A 24,752-nucleotide genomic window follows, 5' to 3' on the forward strand; every position below is an offset into this window, starting at 1 on the left:
CAGTATTAATGCATGCTGGTATCTCATCTAAATATACCTTTTACAAAGTAGCTGGAATCATCCAGCATGATACACAACTTTGGAGCAATTAAAAACTTTTTATTTTTTCTTTTTTGCTACCTGAGTTTGTATATTATATTAGAGTGACTATTGTTTCCTTATTTATTTATTTAATTCTGATTTATATCAAGTTCTGAATGAAAACTGATTTAAATTAAATTGGTCCTCAGACTCCTATTTGTGAGCTTACTATAAAAACTACATTAAATGTGTAGGAATCAAAAGGAAAAATGCTTAATCAAAATATGGTCTGCATTTAAAATTGATTTATTAAAGCAAAAGAGAGGTGCGTACTCCAGTGATCATAACTGATTCACCTCCATGACCATCAAAATTTCAGAACGACTACCCCAAGACCCTTCATAACTCATTTTTTATTTCTAGAGTGTCCTGGTTTCAGCCAGGATAGAGTTGGTTTTCTTCACAGAAACTAGTGTGAGGCTGTGTTTTGGCTGTTGCTAAATAGTCAAGGACAGTCCAGTTTCTCGTGCTGGCCTGCTAGCAAGAAGGCTGAGGGTGCACAGGAAGCTGGGAGGGGACACAGCCAAGACAACTGGCCCAGGCTGGCCAAAAGGATATTCCCTACCATATAATGTCATGGCCAGTACATCAACTGGAGTTAGTCGGGGGGCGGAAATCGCTGCTCGGGGACAGGCTATTGATCGCCGGGTGGTAAGCAATCACTGTACTGGGCATCACTTGTTCTTGTACATTCCTTTGTTGGTATTATTATTGTTGTTATCATTGTTGTTCCCTTCTCTCTTGCTGTCCTATTAAACTGTTTTTATCTCAACCCATGAGTTTTTTCCCAATTCTCTCCCCTGTCCCACTGGGGGAGCGGGAAGTGAGTGAGCGGCTGCATGGTGCTTAGTTGCCGGCTGGGGCTAAACCACGACAAGACTAAAGAAGGAAAAGAAGGAAAAGCCTTTACTGTTTTATTCTCAGAACTGAAAGAAGTGGCACTAAACCAAAGTAAGCAAAACATTCTCCTTAAACGTGGAGAAGATGCTAAAGCTGCCAAGCACTTGATACCACTTCAAACTTCTGTTCCAAGTTCTTTACCAATGGCAAAGTTGGTGAGCTGAGGCACATTAAAACTTGTACTATTAGAATTTTAAAAACAATTAATTACAATAGGCTTTAATTCATAAGGCTTTAATAGAACACCACTTTTTATTTTTAGTTTTAAATGAGTTATTTATTGGTTTGTAGCTAAATGAGCAGGATGTAAGAAACTATGGGATGTGGCTTGAGGAATTACCAGATGTGAGAGAGAACAATGTGAGAAGCTGACAAAAGTTACAGATGGCACCACGAGGGATGCCTGGATTCTGCAGGTCATTAAAGGGGTGTTAATGTGAACAATAGCCGAACTTCAGCAAGAAGCAGAAAGGAGCACTGGGGACCTTCCGGGGACTAGGACCTTGCAAGGTCAAGTGTGCGCCGGTAAGCATGACTAGGAGTACCGCATAAGGCTAAGACTACCTACATGAACATTAACTTTGAGTAACTCTAGAGGTGTTTCCATTAATCACAGTTAAAGCTCTAAGCAAAGTGCTCCAAAACTACAGTAACCTAATAGTCGTGGTAGGTCTTCTTGTTTTACAGGGCACTCCTTCAAAGAACAACTTAGAAAATAGCAACAGATCTGTTGATAGCAGTCATGTTCTGCGAAGCAAGTGTTCACATACAGAGTACGCATATGGCAGAAGGAATTGAAAAGGGGTATCAAGAAGGCAAAAAGAGGGAAAACTTGCTAGGTGCTGTCAGTCCTTAAGTAGTTAAAAGCTGAGAAAACTGTGGATGAAGCATGTGTACAACATAGTTTCAGAAGGTATAATGAATAGTAAAATATTATGATGGAACCAGAATAGAAATAACATCAAAGGAAGATGATTTAGATACATATTAGAGGATATTCATACCTAATTATCTGAGCTTAACTGCTGTACTTAATTTTTTCTAAAACGTTAACCCTCTTAATACATACATTAAAACCTTTCCTTTAAGCAGGAAGAAAAAAAGGCAGTAAAAATCTGTGCATAAATGTCACGACATCTGATTTAAAATACAGTTTGAAGGATAAAGTTTCTCTGTTAAAGAGATGGAAGGAATGGCTAATAAACATTGACAGATAACAAACACAGAGGATTGGTGAACAGCTTCAGAATAAGAGCTAATGAATTCGATAAAACAAAGTAACAAAAATGCTTCTGGGGAGACCCTTCATTAATGGGGAGACAAATATCAGGAAAACCGGGTATTTTACTAGCAACACTGGAAGCTGGAATAACTACTCTCTCAATATCCGTAATGCAGACTGACAGGTGCATCTCAATGAACCCAATGAACTCAATGTCTTGGGGTTTGGCCTGTGTCCAGGTACAACTATTTCTTACGGCACACCTCTCAGATTGAGGCTTGAAGGAGTTCACTGGCCCTCTGAACTAAAGGAGCACAGTCTACCTACAGTGCTCCAAGACAAGTCAATATATACTTAAGCGCACCTGGAGTCTCCAGCAGGAAGACTGCAAAGGAGGAGCCCGCCAGTTTCAATAGGAAGGGTATGGGACGGGTATTGGATCAACACACAACTCCCACATCTAGGAGTTGTTACAGGGAGAAGGAGCATGTCGGATTGAGAAATACATCAGGAAATTTGGGAGGTACACACTCAACTTGGACTCTGGTTTCTGGCTGAAAACCCATTAAATGAAAAGGAGCTTTGGGATGGATTGGGAAACCTAGGGAAAGGGTAGCCACAGAAAACCCGCTGGACTTCAATGTATAACCATGACAAAGCCTGAGCCATGGTTCCCTGTAAAAGTATGGTGGTTTTGGTAGGGGAACACCAAGCTTTGCCAAGAGAACGGAACACCAACTGCCCAAAACCTCATCAATGAATGCGGAACACAAGTGCTACCACAAGTGCTATTAACTGAAACTGACTCTCAATAACCAAGAAATAGACTTAAGCTGATCTTGGACACTGCAAAATTACTTGAACACAGACCTACCCTCAGAGCAGACCACTGAGTGGATTACTCAGACCTGCAGGAGTGGGGCCAGATTCAGCAACAGCTCAGAGATCTGAATCCATAGGCAATAAAAGGGCTCACTCCAGTGGCACAACACAACAGAAGTATTCCACCTACCTTGACAACAACCCAGGGCCCTGTCTCCAAGAAGAAGCTGTGTGCACTACTGAGGCTAAAGAACCACTTACCTATGCAGGCTATCACTCTTAGAAGGATGTTATCGATTTTAAGTGCCTTACTACATAGAGGTTGCACTCATGTGTCAAGGTGATACTGGCAATAACAGGAGGTCAGTCCGCAGTGAGTTACACCGCCCACAAGTAACGTCCAGCAGAGCAGGGCTACATCCCTATGTGTCCAGCCCACGCAGGGGGTTAGCACAGAAGGCCCAAGCAGGGTCTACCAAAGAAAGGAGTAATGCAACTCCTTCCCATCCTACCTTTAAGCATGGGATTGTAAGGGTTGTGGGCAGATCACAAAGTTGCTGTCTAGGCCCTGGCCTGAAGTTAAGCTTCATGAGAAAGGGCATTAAGGGCATTATGGGCAAGAGAAGCTACTGGACACAACAGGAGAAACTGCCAGACATGACAGATAACAACAGGAGAAGCTGACAAGTTACAGATAGTGGCATAAGGGATGGCTGGATGTTGCAGGTGGTTAACAGCATGCTTCATGAACAATAGCCAAACTTCACAGACAACCAGAAAGGAGCAGTGGGGATCTTATGGGGACAAGGACCTTCCTTGCGAAGCCAACAGTGCATAAGTAACCATATCCAGGAATACCATACAAGGACAACATTACTTAGGTAATCGTATCATAAATGGCAAATCTGGGTAGGGATGCAGCAAAACTGTGACTGACATGGAAAAAAATAACTAGGGGGGAGTTTTTTACTTGGGAGGACACTGGAGTGGAGAAAGGGAGGAGAAAGCACAACAAAAAGGAATGACAAGAAGTGAGAGAAAGGAGAGTCAGTTATGGAAATCATGCAAAGCTTGTTTGGGGTTATCTGTCAGGCAACCCTATGCTTGATCACCACAGCCTGCATCAGGACAAAGTATAAAGCCTCTTCTGACATACCACACACATCAAACCTGCTTCTCCAGTCAGAGGGACCAGGGTGGGCAGGGTGCTTTCCACAGCTAACAGGGGAGCAGCCAGCAATGTGGCATCACTGTACTGATGCCCGTTCCAGGCTGGACAGCATTAGCAGCTACCCAGCACTCATAACCACCTCCCCACCTCTTACAGGTCCGAACACTGAAGTCAAATACGAATGAAAGGAGTTCTGCTTGTGTCAGAGGACAAAAACACATCGGCTAATCAAAATGCAATGGTACTTTACAAAGTTATTTAAATAAAAGAAGTGGAATATAATGAGCTTTCTCCTTTACGTATTAGGTCACATTTACATATTACAAAACATGTTACTTTTACTACTAACACCACTAACATATCACAGCTGAACTTAATTTGTAAATTTGTAAGAACTACTTACAAATTATTAAACTATTGTAATTTTATGACCAGAGAAGACAACTGAATTGGTCAAGTATAAGACAGCATTAAGAAGTTCATAGCGAAACCAAAGATGAAGACTAAATACAGTTCTCTGATCCTGGCCTGAATTTGTGAAGACACAAATTTCTTTGCCATAGCAAAAAAACCCGAAGCTGATGAAGCTGAGACAAGCAATCAGCACACCCAATATATTCTGAAACTGGTTGGTTTTTTCTTTACACTGTCTTTTTCAGCATGGATTTAAGGAAAATAAACAAAATCACTACTATTTAATACAGTTACTAACTACAAAAACTCTCTGAAATTAGCAATTTTACTTACGTGTTCATATACTAATACTACTTTACAGCATTTCTGGAATTCTGTGTCGAAACACCACAGAATTCAACATACTATGTTCTCAAATCACATAAATTCTAAGTCTTCAAATAATTTGAATTTTTGATCTTTTCTGAGTGTCTGCCATATTGTAATTCATAAATCACATTTTCTCAAGATGTACAATAGTTTTATTCACACGTCCTCCCATCTGGGAGAAGGTATACTACTATTTTAACAGCAACAAGAAAGAAACTATAGAAGTAGTACTGCGTCTGTCAATAAGTAAAGCTAAAGAAATACAGATAATAAAACACTGGAGGGAGTAACTATTACTATATGCTACTTAAACTAATGGTAAAAATTCAGTGTTCTTTTAGCGAATGAACGTACATCACCACCTTTGACTAAAGAACCATTATAACAACAGAGGATGAAAATTTTTATACTAAATTCCCAAAGGCTGTTCAAAGAGATATGAACTAACATGAAAGCAACTGCATATTTTAAAAGGTATATAGCTTATTTAAGCCAACAGTGAGGAAAATTATTTAGGAAAACAGAAAAAGAAAAGCAATCATAAATCTGTGAGGATGCAATTTAGGCCATTAGTCAAAAGAATCTACTGCAATACTTTATCCGGGACTGAGAGAACAGATATTAGAAGTATAGTCCTACAATACTTCAAATAAAGATCTGGCAGACACACATGCACTCTGTTTACATTAGCAGTAGAGTCACAAAGAGGTTTTGGAGCAAATCCTCCATTGTTCCTACTAACCACGGGCTCATAACTCAGTTCCCAGGGCTGTTCTGGTACATGCAAACTACATCCTTTTCCAGGGAAATTGAACCGGATGCTCTGCTCCTGCGGGGCGCAAAACATGCTCCTAACCCTAATAGGTTTGGGTTTTTTTCCCAAGTCTTCCATTGCCACTGTGACTTAGCAGAAAAAGAATGTTCTTCTATGAGACTATATTGCTCTTTTACGTGAAGCAGCTCAAATAGTGGATTTCAGGTGCATACTCGATTTATGGCACAGGAATGTTATCATCATAAATTGACAGCATAGCCAGTCTGCACAGGAGCATTTTTAACCAGGGACAACAACATGACACACACAGACAAAATCAACTAGTTACCATTCATTGTATTTCCTCCCTCTTTTAACTTATGTATTGCCATACTGAATTATTATTTAAAATAAGTTTTTGTTTAGATATCCAGAGCAAATGAGAAGCAACTCTCACCTGTGGAGGAGGTACTGTTATTGGTGCAGGCATGGGAACAGGAATTGGAACAGGTAAAGCTTTAGGTATAGGTGACACTGGTTCATTATGTGTAGCTTCTGCACCTCCATTTTGAGCTACTTCATTTTCAGACTTCTTGGGAATCCCCTTCCACTCTATAAAAAAAGAAACCCCAAACATACATGTATCTGCTCAGTAGAAGCAGACAAAGTAGTCAAGTACTGCCATGTAAAACTACCATGCTTTCTGATGTTTAAGAAAATGACGTAACTGAAAATATTCAGATAATGAGAAAAATACCAAATTACTTCAAACACAGTACAGCAAACCACTGAAACATAGCAAGTAAATCTATTCCTTTCATTAGTCATTTAACAATCTTTTGCACTGACAGCATTTATACATGCCCAGGACTCTGAAACACATTATCTGTAACAAAAACAGTAGGGCTCTTTTGGAACAAGCTTTCAATAGATTCATTCCATTGCTCTCGAGTGAGCAAGCAAGTAAGCAGCAGCTTTTTCACTAATTTGAGAATTCCTTTCTGAAAAAACAATATTTTCAAGTCTTGAACAAGCAAAAGGAGAATACAACAATAAAGAATTGCAGCAAAATAAGAGAAACATCAAATATAACTTTAAACTCATTTTACAGAAGAGCTACAGATCCTACTGTTCGTCAGAACTTCCTGGGAAATGGCAGCTAAACAGCAAAAAAGATCAGTGAAGAGGCGTTATGGGAAAGAGAAAAGCACTGAGAAGACTGGAACACAATGAGGTTATGTTTTTCATTGGTTAGACTTTCATTTAAAATACACACTCAACTTATTTTTTGTGTATTTACCATGAAGAGATGCTACTATTTAGAATAGCCACCACCTAATGAGGGTAAATTGGACAGAATGACAAAACCCTGAAATAATGGTTCAGTAACTGGACAGCACACCACACAGTGGTGAAAAACAACACAGTAGTCTAGAGTACCTATTCAAAGAACTTGAGGCAATTTCAATTTTTAAGTACTGCATTTGTTTAATATTACTTCTAAAATCCCAACAGCCAGCACACTAGTGACTCTATATTGATTTGAAGCCTGTGATTGATTTGAAGCTGCTGATTACAACAGGTGTCATTTTCTTAATACAACCATAGAAAGGCTTCTATTTATTCTAGATACTCTATTTACTCTTCTAGATGTTTTCACTGTTTACATACAAAATAACAAGGTCGTTATAAATACAAGACCTGCTAAAGGAACTGAAAATGCCACAAGTGTGAAAACTATAGGCACTTTGTTTAGAAAATATAAAGTTGCCATCAGCTCAGTTGCTACTCCAAAGGCAGGCTCCTTTGCTAGGGGTGCCTCACACAAACCAGGTTGGGGGAACCGAGCTGGCTCTGGGACTAACAAGCACAAGACACCGTGCGTTACTATCAAGGGCAAAGGCCAGGGCAGCTGACAGGGCAGCTGCTATCCATGTGCATTTCTAGTAACACAGCCGCACAACTCGTGATGTGGGACTGTCGTTAACTGAGGACATGGAAGTCAGCCATGCCAACTTCAGTACCAGCACAAAGGACATTTTTTTAAAAAGCATTTACAGATGTAGCAATACTTTACCTGGACTAAGAGTTTCGTTGTCCAACATTCCTCCTTCACAGAAACTTTCAAGATCTTCAGGTTTCACTTTGTCCCATGGTATGTAAGTAACACCTAATTCCACGTCCCAATACTGTTTGTAGTCTGGCTTTATTCCTTTATTCAAAGCCCATGCAATCTTGCAGGAACAAAAAAAATACATGTAGTAAGTAAAGTGTTTCATTTTAATGGATTTAATATTTAGTTCTCACAAAGCAGCATTACCATTTGAGACTAAAAAGCAGAAGAATACTCTAATTGAAAGAGCAGGAAAAATAGGTTAGTTACAGAACTCCGAAATAAGAGGGGGTTTTAAAGCAGACTTAGTTCTTATTTCTTGGCTTGACCTTTGCACACAATTTGTAAAAATGTGTAAAGGCAGTTTCTTCAAATGTTCCCCAGTCACTAAGATTATTTCTATTTCTCTTCAGAGGACAGCGTCACACTCCAAATGATGTTCTACAAAAGGAAGAACTTCACAAACTAATGCATTCTTCCTTATTTATTAGTACTCGCTGTATCTCTCTCTCACTATATATATATCTCTCTCATTTATAATTAAACTCAGTTATAAGACAAATAACCAGCAACAAGAAAAACATAGTTACAATCCACTGTAATGACTAGAAGGACACCATTTTTCTTGGTTAAATAGACAATTATTGGCAAACTTTGAAGGAAAGTGATGCAAGTTCCACTAGTCACATTACAGAACAGGAATAATACTTCTCAAGAAAAAAAAAGTGGTCCATTGACATAAATTTACAGAATACCATATCCAGAACACATAAAATCTATAATACCCAAAAGTCTAGAATAGATTAAAAAGGATTACAGTAATTACAGTAACTTTAGAATAGCTTGACGTTTTCCCAGAAGTACCTTTATAGATTTCTGATTGACTTTGAAGTTTCCTCGGCTCAGTTTTTGTAGGGCACGGTAAGCATCTTGTCTGTGAACCATTACAATATAGGCACATCCTCTAGGTGGTATCATCTGTTTGTATTTTAAGAAAAAAAAATTGGTTTTGCTAGCACATTAACAAAGTAATGAAAAACACACAAGTGTTCAGTTACACTAAGCTGGCACATCAGCAAGGTGTTTCAAAAAGGACTATGCAAGTATGAAAGAGACTGTTAGTTTATTGAGGCTAAAATAGCCAGTACCTTCTGGAAATACAAATTTCTGTTGAATTAAAAGCAACTTATGTGGAAAGTTTTAAATTCTATTCTGTGTGAGAATATGGATGACTGTTGTATATTTAATACTTTAAAACTGTTAAACAGTGGTGTTCATGCAAATGCTGTGGTCTGGCAATTAGTTACTTTGTTGGAAGAAACAAGACACTCTAATACCCCACTTCATTCGATATACCACAAGCTGCCAGCTGCACCTCCACATTCAGTTTCATCTGCAGCTTTGTAATAATTTTTATTATTTGTAATGCATTTGAGAAAAAACTTCATGTTGTTTTATAAAATTTGAGAATAGGAAAAAAATTAGTCACTTCTTTGTTTGTTTGTTTAAATGAAATTTTATAGCTACCAGAACAGCTATAATTTATATATAGAAATATCCTTAAATACAGCAAAGCATAACAATAGTTCTCCATGTTTATGACTACAATGACAAAACAAGTAAACAAGTAAAAGAAAGAAGACGACCAGCTGGGAGTCCACATTTCTATCAAACACAATGGAGCAGACAAGGAACTCAGTAGCACAGTAATTCTGTAACCATCTCCTCAATAGCCATTTCTCATTCAATCCTCTCAAGAGAAAGCATGATTTTTACGAAAATAAAACTATAATCTTCTGTATTACACCCAAGAGTATTTTTGCATTGCAAGAAACTAAAGCAACTGCCTTCTTGTTTTTCTGCAATGGCCAAATGAATTGAGTTTACACGTTGGAAAACACAACCATATAGGAAATGGGAGCTCTTGACTCTTTGAATGTACCAAAAATAAAGCTGTCTTAAAACAGTCTGAAAAGACTTTTTGTAATCAAGGCATATCAAAGTAGCTTACACTGCACCATTCATACTTACATTTATTGATTCAATTGGGCCAAATTCCTCCAAAAGACTTCCAACATCCTGTTGAGTTGTCCTTTTGTCAAGTTGTCCTACCCAAAGTGTAGTACTACAAACTACAATCAAAGAGTTAACACAGATTGTAAGAGCACTTGCAAATATACATTTCACAAGCCAGAATGTCAAAATAGTAATTTTAAAATAGTTATTCAAATGAAAAAGCCAGCTAATATTAAAATGTGTATTTTAATCTTTAGGAGTGTTTCACTGAAACCTCTTTTTCTTGCCTGCCTGGAGCTGTGTTAACAGTTCACAGCAATTACATCAGAACCACTGTTTGAAGGCACTCACTAAGAAGCTCTCTAGTGAGCTAATATTGAAGTGACCTGCAAGTTCTGATCTGCAAATCACCATAAAAAGGAAAAATATAATTTGCTGATAACAATGCTCCGTGAAATATCCCAACACATACAGTGGCTATTTCACAGCAAGGTAACTCATTCTGCTTAGTATGAAACCTAAGCTACAGGCCACCATCGCATGTTATGGATGGTACTTACCGGCAAGAGGATAATTAATTAGACTCTTTATGGTGATACACCCACTACTAGCAAGATTTTCCACCAGAATATGGTGACAATCCAACTACAATGAGCAACCAAACTTTTGACCTCTTTAGTGACCTATTCAATGCAATTTCTTTTTATGATTTTCTTTCAGGAAAGAGTAAGCAACATGCTTATCTCACTTCGCGCTTCAAGGCAATAAAACAGCAGATGAGCTCAAAGTACCACATTTGCTAAAGACTGCTATAGCAAACATTTAACACTCATCTATGTTCTCCCCATTAAGCGATATGAAACTGCAAACATCTATAAAAATAATAAATAATAAAATAAATAATTATAAAAAAGCATTATGTGGCAGAATCCGCAAGAGATTTTGGCAGAAGTATGTATTACATACATACAAGCCAGCAAGCTTTTAATGAACAGCTACCAAGTCTTTGCAGTCCTTTTAAACTAATGGTATTATCATTCACAAGGTTTTGGCTAGTTAAAACTCTTCAGTTTTTGTCCCCCTTACATAAAAAAGTATGTTCTCATTTTACTTGATGACTCCAGAGAAGATTCCACACTCCCCAGAATATTCAGAAGACAACTACTGCATTTTGCCTATAAACACAGGCAAAGCCAGGATTATTCCAGCAATCCGAACTGTGTGTTTTCCAGGTCAAAGCTCCCCTCCAGGTTTGACACATACAAACAACACTGAATCATTAGAAAAAATTGTAATAGTGTGCTCAACTTCTTCTTGCTCAACCTGCTTTACCTTATATGTCTCGAAGGAAGGAAAAGAAAAACATAGTGTTTCAAATTTTCTTTTCCCTCATTTTACAGCCAAAATATTTCTGACTTGAAGATATTCTAAAAATGCCAAATTGTCCACTATGAGTAAAGGAAGTACAGGGATGTATGGTGAATTTAAATCTTACCAGCTTTACAACAATTCAGAAAAGAAATCACAGTACAGTTCATTTTTATTCTGTTTGGATGAAGTCTTGGAACCCATGTCAAATAGCATTAAACCCAAGAAAAGGGAACAAAAAAAATTACAAAAATAACACACATCAGATTAAGAGTTGTCTTCTGGGATATCCTGAGCACATATATACTGAAGGTAAGTGGACTTGCCAACATTAAATTAAGGAAAAAAAAAAAATCTAATAGATAAAAGAAGTGTATTTCTTTGACATTTACAGTTTTTCTAAATTATCCCTTTGTCTTCTTAGTATTCCATTTTACATAGGCGTAGTATCTACTGTAGTATCTTCAACTTCACAGAATTATAAAATTCATTACAGAAAATACTGGGCACAGACAAAAAAAATTACATCTATTAAGCAGAAAGATGTTGAACATATGAAAAATGGTATTACAAGAATTTGCAGAGTTACATCAACAATAAAGAAAAGGAATAAACTTACCACTAACAGTTTCTGACTTGATCTGAGGAAGGCCTTTTGACCTGCGTTCTCTCTCCCTCTCACGTTCACGTCTTTCTTGTGATCGAGACTTAGGAGAGTGTCGGCGTCTATCCCTGGACCGAGATCGAGATCGACGATGACGTGACCTTCGAGATCGGGAGCCAGATCTTGAACGTCTCCTTTTAGGTGACCTAGTTTAAACCACCAACCATTTATGTTCAATCTTTCTGACCCAGACATTCACAGCTAGATAACTATTTCAGATAGCTATTTAAATAATCAGACAAGAGGTCAGTCAATAAAAAAAATTAAACAAATCCAAGTTCATCCACATGCATTTAGAACTAGATTATTACAGTATCTTACTAATTCACTCCAACTGAACAGTTGTATTATTTTTCCATTTCTTATCTTCTATTAATTTTGTATTGAAGTTGACTATCAAAACTATGTCCACGTTAACATAGAAAAAAATTACATCTGCTTAAATGAGGAAAACGTTTATTGCTTTTATAAAAGAAGGTCTAAAAAAAAGAGATTAAAAATAAATTCTGCCAGTGAAATTGTATTTTACATCATGTTCAAGTGCCAAACCACTCAAGGTCTGGGAGACAGAGTAAACCTTCAAAGAAGTCATATGAAACTTGACAAAGGAGCAGATTTGTAACTAAGCAGATAGCTTTGCTTTAATACTGGAGCCAGATTTGTTAGGTCAGCTGAGATGTGAAATACTGCCTCTGTGACAGGCAAAGTCCCATGGTACACTGCATCACAGATTTCTTTGTAAGAAAAGTGTCTTTAGAGCACAGACAAAATTGAACTATCATGTTCTGCTTCCCTAAAATTTACTCAGCATTGACAGGCATGGAAGTTACTCTCTACCAATAAAACAGAACTGTAGAGAAACCCAATTTTCCTTAGAAGGTAGATGACTCTCAGAGGTTCACAAGTCTTAAGCATCACTAATCTGTTTCTCATTACCACTGCACTGGAGTACATATAACATTTAGCTGTATTTATACACAACTCTCCTCAGAAGTAACAGATTGAAAGGGTCTCTTTTCCCCTCTCTTCCAGAAGGGGAATTCAAATAAAGCCCTTGACAGTTTTGACTTTACCAAGAAATTTCACTAGTGTTGTCCATACAGAGAATAATACACAGAAATTTCATGTAATTAATCCTTAGATTAAATTGAAACAGATTCTTTTGTTAAATTTGTCTTTTGGCATTTAGTCATAGAATCCAACTTGTACAGCACAATTGGCACTTACAAGAAACGATCTCAAAAGAAGTATGCTGAGCGGGGCATCCCAGAAGTCAACTCAAAATACAGGTAACAGGACTATGTCCTAAAACATTGAAAAAGAACTCCACCCATAGTTCAAGGAGTTAGCTCACCTCTCAGCTACTTACTGTCATCTCAGTCAGAAGTTACCACCCCCACGGTAGATTCCGCAGCACAGCGCCAGATTCCCTGAGCTCCAGATAATCAGCATAACTCTCCTCAGTACCCGTACAGAATTAGTAAAGTGTTTTGGACATGAGTAGAGTCTTTAGTCTTTACTTTTCACTAATTAGTAAAGTCTTTGGACATGACACATTTAAGTTCCTTATGTTAAAACTGTTACTGAAAGAACTTTCACTAATTTACCTTGATGCAGATCTAGATCTTGACTTTCTGCTGTCAGAAACATGCCGTTTTCCCTCTTGAATAGGTGGCTGTTCCACTTCCATATCCTAAAATATTAAGTTGACTAGTGTTACAGGTGAGTAGTGGAAGCATTTTATTTCATTTTATGCCTAGACTACATTACGTGACATATGTGAAATTAAAATGTAATGCAACTCTCCTCAGAAGCTTCACCACTACTTTTGTAGCCACTAATAGGGAGACAGTCCAGTACTAAATGAACTTAATACAACCACTGCAAAAACGTAGTAAAAATAATTTACACAAAATTCTCATTTTCAATTTGCAAATTATTGTTTTTTCCACGTTTTAGTCAATTTCAGCACCACATGTATGATTATATTCCTTAAAAGTCAGTCAGTGGATCTTGCGCTGTCATCAAAATCACAGGCAAAGAAAGGTCTACTAGAAAATCTTTCTCCAAGATGTTATAGTAAACTAATTTAAGCCACATATATAAGCAAATTACAAGACAACAGATTTGAAGAATGAAGCAGTAAGTCATCAAAACAATACATAAAATGCAAGAACCTGCTTAAAAAAACCAAACAAAGTTCATCACAGCTCCTCCTTCCTACCCCAAATCCTCTACAACTTCCCACTCCAGAACATACTGTGTCTTGCCTAAACTTTAAGTAGTCTTCATGATGTGACCCTGGCAGGGAACATCCAAACAAGCAATCTCGTAGAATGCACTGATTCAACAGAATTCAAGACTAAAAAACTAATTGCGGATACTATTGATAATTGTCCCTTTATTCCAAGTGAAAAGCAAGAACTTATTTCTAGAATCTGTGATATCACAGGTCACCACATAAAGACAGCTTGGTACTATCACTACTTCTCATTTTAGGATTTCCTTTCCTTCAAACAGCAGAGGCAAATAAAGTAAACTTTTCTTTTTTTTTTCTTTTTTTTTTTTTTTTAAAACAGGCTCATAAATAGACTTGCTTTTTGATTTCTTCTTAATAGCAGCCAGTTACCAAACCAACAATATCCTCCAGAATCTTAGGAATAAGAAAGAGGTGTTTACATACAGCTGGATTTTTTAAAACTTTCAGACTTCTAGGCCCACTATATTAGCGATCTACCAGGCCCTTAAAAATTAACTTTTCCAGATAGTTTCACTGAGATTGAGTGAATGAGATTGCATTGTTAGAATTCCATGGAACAAAATATTCCTGAAGCATGATGGGGACAGGAAAGGGAGGACATGGGAAAGTGAGAAGTGGAAAGACAAAATGCGATCCAAAGTCTTTCACAAAAGGAGGCATAAAGCACACATATACTGGTTTTGCTAGGCTTCTGAAATACCAAACTTGTCATGTAGCACAGCAGCTATCCAACTTCCTCTCAGATGAGCTACCCTCACAGCTGTCTCTGTCCATGGTTATCATGAAATTTCCTCTCCTGAACAAACTATACACATTTGAGAAAGACATGTATTAGAGCATTTAAGTTAATTTGTTTACTGTAAGGTGTCCTCACCTGCTGATGTGGTTTTTGCATGTGTGATTCACTCTGTACTGGAAAAGGAGGCTGATAAGTTTGCTGCACAGGTGCTGTTGGCGGAATCACAGGCTGAGCCATGGGTGGAAACTGTGGGGTAGGCAGAAGACCAAAACCTGGCATTTGCCCGTTAGGAGGAAGCGGAACCTTTGCAGAAGAAAAAAACCAAAAACTTCCAGTTCAGACAAAAATTACGTTAGTTTTCCCAGTTTGCTAAAGTAAAATTGTATCTCTGCTCCAAAGTCACAATAAAAGACCAGAAGCCCAAGAAAGATGACGTAGGCCAAGCGTTTAGGTGTATAAAATAAAAACCTTGTTCTTCAAAGCTTGACTCAAACAGAGAACAAAAATGTTTCTTGGGAAAGTTGGGGGGCTATGCCATATTCAGTCTTCACTAATAGGAACACCACTTCCTTACTTCTGCACCAAAAAACAAAAGAAAACAGAGCACAACAGAGGGACAAGGGAAAACCCTGAAGTTACCTGGTGACGCATTGGATCCTGCTGTATCCCCATCATTCGCTGCTGAAAAGGATCCATATTTGGGAGTTGAGGAAATACTGGCTGTTGTATACCTTCTCCTGGAAATCCACTAAAACCAGTAATATTTTGGTGAGACAAGTCAGTAGATACACAGATTTTTTGCCTTTATTTTACATATTTCTTTTTATATTTACACATTCTTGCTTCAAATTTAGACAGAAAAGTTATCTTTGTTATGATCCCACTTTCTCTCTAAAAAGTGAAAACAAAAAAAGGAGAAAGAGCAGCTTCCTTATCTTTTCTCCACTGTAAGAGTAGTCCTTTAACATTTAAAGAAATGCTACATAGCCTCTCTTCCCCCCGTACTTATATGATCTTGCAAAAGATCTCAGTCTGTGGAATTTTTCACAAAGGTTGCCTTAGGCTAACTTTCTTCCTTTGCAGTTCCTCTTTGGGGAACAAAAGAAGTAAGCCTTTTCCTCAAGGAAAATAAATTTGCCATACTTTTGCTGGAAAAAAAACCCTTTAGTTTGGAAGGAATTTTAGGGCAGAAGAGAAAGGGATATGTGTATCACACAAGGATTACAGTAATGCCATTCACTTCCTGATTCAACACACAGAATGGACAGTGCTCAGGGAATTAATGAGTCTGTGGAGTTATTAGGACTTGTTTACGGGATGCAGTTTGTGTAAGAAACTGAACAGGATTTCAGGAAGATAAAAGAATTTCACAGTGATGTGCAATGGAACTTTGCAGTATTTTAAGACACAGGTGCCATACAATTCTTAGACAATCAGTTTTTCATATAGAGTATTACTGACTTTGAGTGCCCAAAATGAGACTACTGGAATCCAGTCTTCAGAAGCATCTCACACAGCTATAAGGCAATAAGGACAGAGGCTTTGAATTGCTATAAAGAGTACATAACCATGCTGAGAAGCCTAGTCCAATGATCTCTAGTTGGGCATATACAAGCAGTGTATGTTTGACCTACCTCATCTGTCTGTACTCCAGAGTTCCATCCGTATTATAGGGAAAATACTACCAATTTACTTAAAAGGCATTTTAGTTAACGCATACTTGTGGAACATTAAAGTGCTCAAGGTGATAAACACAGTAAGAAAGCTAATGACAAAGTTAGTGATTCTGGTTTTGAGAGCAGGGTTTGGATGGCATATACGGAAAGTAAGACATGGGGCCACATACTGAAGCAGGGAAAAAAGAAATATTAACTAACCCAGGTATTGAGCACCATCCAGCCTGTGCACTGAATGAGAGAGAGGTCCTGTGGAAAAAACTAGTATGTGGTAATGTAATTTAAGACTTTATCATAATGCATATCAAACGGGAATAGGAGTCTGAGTTAGTTTGTGTGGGTACCTAATGTTTGAAAATCTAAAGCTGCAAAGCCAATTTTAATTTTTTAAAATAGTTAAAACTGCCACAATATTTGGAATAGAACCTTTTCCCCAGCCAGCAAAGCAATCCAGTTGATTACAAAAAATGCCCTGACACACTCACTTGTGCAAGAAAAACATGGAGCTCATTTTGAAAGGAAAACCAAGTTTTTCTCTACAGAACACATTCCTCAATCAATGATGCAACATGCCAAACCTACACCAGTTCACCAAAGTAAAAAGACCCAAAAAAAAAGCCCAACAGAAGTTGTTAACAATGTCTTAACTTTGGACTAGAACAGTTGAGTACTCAGGTAAGTTGGAATTTTAATCAGTTTTCTAACCTAAAGATTTTTTTAGAACAAAGATTTGTTAATTTTATTATGACACAAAACTTACAAAGCTGGCTGAGAAACTGAAGGTGAAGGACCTGAATCTTCTTTCTTTGAATCTTCCACTGCTTCTGGTTCATCATCATAGTCAAACCGATCTAGTAGCTTCTGAAAGAAATCACATTGAGACAACAATTTTTTCTGTATCTTATATAATTGGCAGCCAAAATATCCTTATTATTGAACTCTTACTATTTATCTAACAGCTCTGGAATTAAAGATAAGGTTAGAACCAGGGGGGGAATCTATAGTCTAATACAGAATCAGAAACTGTTCAAAACAAGTGTTACTCAGCTTCAGAAAATGCAAAGGCTATATAAACAGGAAGCCAACCTCCAGAATGGACAGAAAAGAAACAATGTTTCCATCATTTTTCTCCTAACAAATGGAGGACATAGAGGCATCCATCAAGCAGTCTTCTGCCAAACAGAAAAAGTTAAACACAAAGAACAAACGAAGACTTACTTTGTCAAATGATGTTTTTTGCTCAGGCGGTGGGAAAGCAGTTTTTTGTTCTGGTGGTTGTGCTGCTGTAGTTTTCAACTGAGCGGTAATAGCTTGAACCTGAGCCATCACAGTGTTATCTATGACCGGTGACTGGGGTTTTTGAGGCTGTTGAAAAGTCTGAAGAATTTGCTGAAGCTACAAAAACACATATAGTGCTAAGTATATATTCTTATATAAACACATAGTATTGAAAGAGTTGTAGGATATAAATTTTACATCAAACCAGACTATGGCATGAGATGAACACAACCAACAACCTGGCAGAACTATGGACAACTTTCAGCAAGACTGAAAGACACTTTTTAAATACTTCAGTGGCAAAATTCAGCAGATACCACCATTTCAGTATGCAGGCCTTTCAACACTGCAAACGTTTAGGTTGGACCGAACAATAAAACTCAACTTTTTGTTTGATATATTCTGCCTGTTCTTGAAACTTTATAACAGCATCAATTCAGAACTAATTATTTAGGAATATATAACTATAATTTTCCTCAAATACCATAATTACCAGATAGAAGGATCGCAGATCATTCAAATACTGACTTTAACTCTTAAAAGTTTTCCACTGAAGACCTTAGGGAGGCTTTTCATTTTGCTTCAAATCAAGGATATTACTTCCATCATTTTCCCCCCTCATTTAACATAAAAACACAAAAGTTAGAAGGGAACCAAATATAAACAGGTTACCTGTTGTCCTTGCGTTGTTTGAAACAACTGAGCTACAGCTGCAAAGGCATCAGAACTGGGCAACTGTGGCACAGTAGGTACTGAGTTAGCAGTAACTTGAGGGGGCTCCGAAGGAACCTTTGCTGGAGGGGGAGGCGAACCTGAGAGTGTCATAGGAATTAAGAAAGCACTATGTTACTCCAAAACATTCATCTTACACTTCAGTGCATACATCTAACTCCTCAAAACAAACATCTATCTACAATACTCTATCTAACCCAAAAAGTCCTATCTAAACTACCCCAATTGCATATTCTATTCATTTTGCCTTTAACTACTCCATTCACTGCTCACATCTGTGCGTTATATACACTAAGAAAGAAAGCAAAGGAAAATGGCCTATCTGAAAGCTAGTCCAGCATGGTATTTTAGAACACAACTCAATGTTTATAACTGTACAACTTTACAAAAGTTAAGAGACAAACTATTACTCAAACAGTGTTAAACAATGCGTATCAACACACTTAAAATGTTACCTCTGGTTACAAAATCCTGGACTCATTGTTTTGGATTAGTATTTCAAATCAATCACCTATTGGTTCATTTTAAGAGAAACTAAGTTTCTCTTAATATTTTCTGTTTTCTAGCAGTAACTGAACTTTTGCTGAAATGTCTGGTAATAATTAAAGGTTTTTAAAAAATTATTTCACATGCAACTCTCTTTTATAAGGTTTGTTCACATACCACTTTTGCATAGGCACAAGACAAACCTGCATATGATAGATAAATCCTCCTATCATAAAAATAAGTTTTACTAATTCTTCCAGGAAAAGACTCCCATTTCCACTGAGCTTTACTAAAACTCAGATCACATTTTAAGACATGCTATTAGCTTTGTCTACACATGCAGCTTTCCCATTCTCTTTGCTTTAGATTACAATGCTTTTTTTTTAATAAACATTTTGCCAGCACAAAGTAAATTAGCAGTAATACTATTAATTCCTACACACTGTGAGCAAGCAACTATGTTTTAGCAAATCTATTGTAATGGGCTACTATAAAAGTGTATGAGGACAGACAGTTAAAAAAAACCCAGAGAGGGAAATATTTTTTAATTTGAGACACTAAGCAAGTGTTTGCCTCACAATACCAACTTCTTTAAAGCCATTCATCTGTTTGCAGCTTAAATAACTGCAGTGTTGACATGCAGCAAGCAGAGACAAACATGTTGAATAACATCTTCCCAGAAGTCAGATGCTACATAAAAATACTGCAAAAAGATACGATTCTGTTTAAATAGAAATTAACTCCCAAACTATTTCCTGTATAGAATGATATTTGCTTGCTCAAGGGAGAAAATTTGCATTTCTCTCGCTTTCTCTTTTTTTCACTGAACAGACTTTGTAGCATTATGAGCTAAATGGATTCTGTATCACACAATGCATTAATATACTTATTACTATCCATTAGCATATTTATTTCAGGGCCAAATTATCCCCTCTGGTCCATCTGAATAATCTCACTGAAATCAGTAATTCTGTACATGAAAATCTATGCAGAAGGCACCCAACGTGTTAGCTACTAGTGATGAGACAAAGATGGAAAAATAGTGCCACTCACCTGTCATATCAGAATGAAATTGCATAGCCAGTCTGCACCCAAGCTCAGATGCCAAGACATTCCCTCCCCCTGCCCTGCCATGTTTATGAAACATGTCAACAAGACATGCCTTCCTAAACACCACTGGAGATGATTTCACTTATGCTATTGTGCATCATTACTTTGTTGTCTGTCACCACACTTCACTCACTCCATTACATCTTTTGCCAATCCTACTCCAACATACATCAGTGCAATAAATAAAGTTACCAAAGCTAAGTCTGAAATACAGAGTGCATATTCAAAGAGAAGGCCCTCCAGAGAAAGAGAGAATTGTGGTATGCATATTCTCATCCACAATTCAGTAACCTCAGTACCAGCTTTTTATATGGCATAAAACAGGGCAGTGAAAATACTGTGGGCAGGCCGTCATTACTTTACTCTTTAGGTCAATGGTTTTCAACCAGTAGCCCATGTAAAACCTACTGCCAGGCATAAATTTACTGTTCAACAATTTAGATTTGAAACACCAGTTAAAATGTTTCAGGGCTGCATACTGAAAGAGACTGACAGCTGTTGCTTTTGGATACTAAGTTGATTCAAAGAAAGATGAAGCTCTTAACATTTAAGATCATGCTTTACTTATCCAGATTTAACATTGAAAAAAAAATTACATCAGAATTGTAAAATTTGAGAAAAACCAGAAAAATGTATCAAACCAAAAGATAAAAAATTCAAGATTTTTTTTTTAAGAGGGGACACTGAAGTCGTCTAAGTAAAGCATGCACATATGTATGCACCTATGCATACACATGATTTCAGGTATTTTCCAAGTAAGTGTTCACATTCTGATAATCTCTGATGTACAGTATCAGCATTTATTTAGAATGAGTTCAGCTGCTCCACATAATTATGACAACAAAGTTGAGTTTATTAATATGCTACTGATGAAACTAAAAATAGGCGCTTTAATGTGAAAGCAAACAAGCTATTATCATTCACCCTTTTAAAAGAAGAAGTTATAATGTTGTTCATACCTTCATTATTAGTAGCATTTTCTGTCATTGGTGCAGTGGCACTAGTTCCTGCTGCCATATCTAGAAGAGGTTGAATTATTTCAATTTTAAATACTCCATTTTTCTGCCAAAGGTTCAGGACACGGACTATTTTACTCTGTTGAAACAAAACCAAGCACCAACACTAAATACAGTTTTCTCAACTCACAAACTCCAAATTTATCTTCTGTACATTGAGAATAAAGGTTCGAACAATATAGGAGTTCAGCATAATCAAGTATACCAATTTAACAAGACTTATGTTGTCACATAAGTCAGCAAGACCTTTTAGATGGCACAGATAAAAACTGCCCATTTATTTTACTATCCACTTTAATAAAAAGCAACTTGTGCCATTTTCCTAAAACTGTTCTGGCCAGTGAGAAAATCCAGGTTTGATATACAATAGACAAAGACACGTCAGCCGCACCATTTCTTCACAGATGGTCATAAAGGGGTGAAACAAATGTCACAAGAAAGACAGAGAAAATGAAGATGAGCTGGAAAACCATAATGAAGAGGGGGGCAATTAGACCATAAAAGGCTAGAACTAAGCTTTAAAGTTATATAGATGATTGTTAGCTTGAATTTTTCCCTAGTAACTCAACCAATTCTATGTTGACAGAAGAAAACCCATCTCTATCATTATTCAAAAGATCAGGAAAGTGGAAAACATTCTAACTGATCACTGCAGGAAGATTAAATTAGAACCTCTGATTGTCAGCTGTTATTTTAAGCTCATTTATTTTTTTAACATTACGAACAATGAAGTTTCCAGGTACAAGCTGGAAATTTGTCTTTCCTCCTTTAGTCCAGTATTAAACAATAATATATAACTAGATGTGCTGCTTCAGTTGGAACAGGCAAGCAGGTAAAAGTCAGAATACATGTTATATTGCCATACCTGTCCTTATTGTATACTTAGTCATCTGACTTGCACATGTATACATTTTAAGTACTTTCTACTTCTACTGTAGCTACTAAGAATGAATCGATTCTGTTCCTCTTTGCTTCAACAATAGAATGCCTTACTGTGGCTCAGTTATATATACCCATGCAAATCCACCTATACTTTCATAAACTAAGCAATTAAAGAATGTCACAAAGTGTTTTCTACAATAAGATCAATTAGAGAGAAACCTGAAATGGCTATTTTTAAATACAATTTTGGTCTGAAAAACAGTCAACTTTAAAACAGTAGCATTTTTTGGTTTTGGGTATTCCAGCTCTCCAAAAGACTTGAAAATAATTTGAAGGCCAAAAAATGAATAAATTTAATACTCTTGTTTTCAGTCACATATTAGTCTTACAGAAAGGCTGTTAAAAAAAAAAAGTAGCATCATTCTCTTTGGATATCAACCATAGCTGTTGTGTATCTGCAGATCAGCTTTTTTGTTTAGGTACTGGAAATTGATTAAAGCAAGCATGTTACAAATAGTATTATTCCCTCTAGAGAAAAGCATGTTAATTATTTTAGCACTGAGATATCAGGCAGTTCCATAAAGGAGTTGAATAGTCTAATTCATTTAGATGAACAAAATGGTAACCACAAAGGCGGAAAGAAGGGACCTATTTCACCTATTAAATCAGAAGCTCCAGAATACCAGATTCAAAGCCTAAAGGTCTAAATGTGCCACATCAGAAAATTACAAAGCATCAAAGCCTTTCAAAAGCTTAGTTAGAAAGTTAGGGGAAAAGCCAGTTAGAAAAAGAGTATTTTGTTGTTACAGTACAATTAAGAAAAAGAGTAAGTAGGCAATTTTCTGGAAACCAATTGGCAACTTCTAAAACACACTTATCTTGGGAGTCTTTTGAAATTTTTCTGACAGAGGGCGTAAAAGCCATCTGTTTGTAGCAGCCTGGACCATCATGAACTCAGGATACTTTCTGAGCAAGTTCTATCACCAAGTACAGGGAAACTAAGAAAATTGAGGCCTTAAACCAGACTCAACAATGGAAAGCAGCGATGAAATACTCAAGTATGAGATTTGTAAAGACTGAAGAAATCAACATGATGATTTTCTCAGAAAATACTTGGGAGCAGAATCTTCACTGCCTACAACACCACAGCTTCTCCTGTACACTTTCTTTTTGGGGGAGACACCACCTTCCATAGTAAGTTTTCCTGAAGAAGCCTCAAGAAAAGTTCTGGCATAGTCACACAGTTGAAATGTCTGCATAAGCAAAACAAAACTGATGAATTTAGGCAAAATAAGCATTTTAACTAGAATTTTCATTTAACTATCACCTTGGATAATCTTTCTCAGCATGTTTTACCATTTCACGTAGTAACATTAACTACCATGGACATAGAGAATCATCAAATTAGCTTTCACATAAGTGGAAACACCAAGGTAGCACTGCTACCAATTTGCAACGGCTGAAAAATTATAGTTGTACCTTGTCTTCAGATGGACAGAGATACAAATACTGGAATGTGGCAGTAATATTTTTTGAGAATCTTGGCCCAAAAACATCTTTGTCCGTTCCAAACTGGTGACGCGACTGACGAACAATAGAGTCAATAACGTACAATCCAGGGACTTTATATTCCGGTTTGCACTGAAAACATAGAAGCAATTTTCCATTATGCAGTGATACTAACACAGTAACATGTATTCACTTTAGATCCCTAACGAAATCTATACTCAGTACACTTGGGCAGGAAAAAAAAAACACGTTAACTTGTTTTATGTAGAATTCTCTTAAGTGCTTTACTTTTGTTTTGTTTATAGAAATGGAAAAGAAAGAAGAAAAACACACTTTCAGATTTGGGACAGATTAAATACACCTGAACAGCTTGAAGCAGCCTTTTATCTTCTCAATCACTGCTTTTAAAGTACCTTTAACTTGACAACATGTGACTGCAACGGGTCTACTACATTACAGTACAGACTGTCAGAACTCTGCTATCAAGCTACCTCACACTCAGTGCACCGAACTGCTCCCACCAACTCTATTCTCCAGAATTTAATGCAAAGTCCTTCTCTTTGGAGATCTCTAAAGGACTCTGAATGAAGAAGAGTATTTTTCCTGTTCGCTCAGAAGAACTTATTTTAGGCAGCATGACAGTTTGAATTTAGTCAGTATTACATTCTAGTCTGTTGTTCTACATGCCTAGGCAAGCATGAAAACTGTATTTTCTGAATATATGTATTACCTTAGCCAGTGAAAATTAATTTGAAGTTCAGTACCTCTAGTCTCCTCCCCAGCTGCTGGGTAGAGGAGGAAGGGGGAACTTCACAATTCTTTTTCTCCTCTTCTTAAAGTACTATGGAAAACTAAAATGAGGAGATTATATAGGCAAAGAGATACCAAAGTGTATAAAATCCTAATCAAAAGAGAATTTTCTTCCTTAATCCCTGAATAACAGAAGCCTTTCTGGTTATTTACTAGCATTATAAATAATATCTAGTAACAGATGCAGACAATATCTTTATCAGTAGATTATTTTTTATTTCTTACCTTTTTGATAAACTTCTCTACAATTTGGACAACATGCTTGTAGAGCTGGAAAATAAACACATAATTTATCATCTACTCAACAGTGGCACATCATTTTAGAAGTATTTTAACTCTTTGTGCTTACTACCATTTAGG

The 24,752-nt window shown here is 37.0% G+C and overlaps 1 protein-coding gene across 1 annotated transcript in view; it reads right to left on the reverse strand.

Annotated features, from left to right (window-relative positions):
• Positions 1-24,752, reverse strand: part of SCAF4 (SR-related CTD associated factor 4) — a gene marked incomplete at its 5' end in the record, with an annotated part of 47,967 nt that overhangs the window by 10,435 nt on the left and 12,780 nt on the right. Inside the window, 14 exons of the mRNA XM_082008658.1 lie at positions 6,191-6,345; positions 7,811-7,967; positions 8,711-8,824; positions 9,878-9,978; positions 11,850-12,040; positions 13,502-13,587; positions 15,029-15,196; positions 15,533-15,641; positions 17,330-17,427; positions 17,788-17,964; positions 18,520-18,659; positions 21,135-21,270; positions 23,553-23,714; positions 24,618-24,662. Of these exons, the coding sequence (XP_081864784.1) occupies positions 6,191-6,345; positions 7,811-7,967; positions 8,711-8,824; positions 9,878-9,978; positions 11,850-12,040; positions 13,502-13,587; positions 15,029-15,196; positions 15,533-15,641; positions 17,330-17,427; positions 17,788-17,964; positions 18,520-18,659; positions 21,135-21,270; positions 23,553-23,714; positions 24,618-24,662 (1,839 nt within the window). The remainder of the gene's footprint in view (positions 1-6,190; positions 6,346-7,810; positions 7,968-8,710; positions 8,825-9,877; positions 9,979-11,849; positions 12,041-13,501; positions 13,588-15,028; positions 15,197-15,532; positions 15,642-17,329; positions 17,428-17,787; positions 17,965-18,519; positions 18,660-21,134; positions 21,271-23,552; positions 23,715-24,617; positions 24,663-24,752) is intronic.

Source organism: Phaethon aethereus, assembly GCF_964289735.1.
Source record: "Phaethon aethereus genome assembly, chromosome: 1".
NCBI lineage: Eukaryota > Metazoa > Chordata > Aves > Phaethontiformes > Phaethontidae > Phaethon > Phaethon aethereus.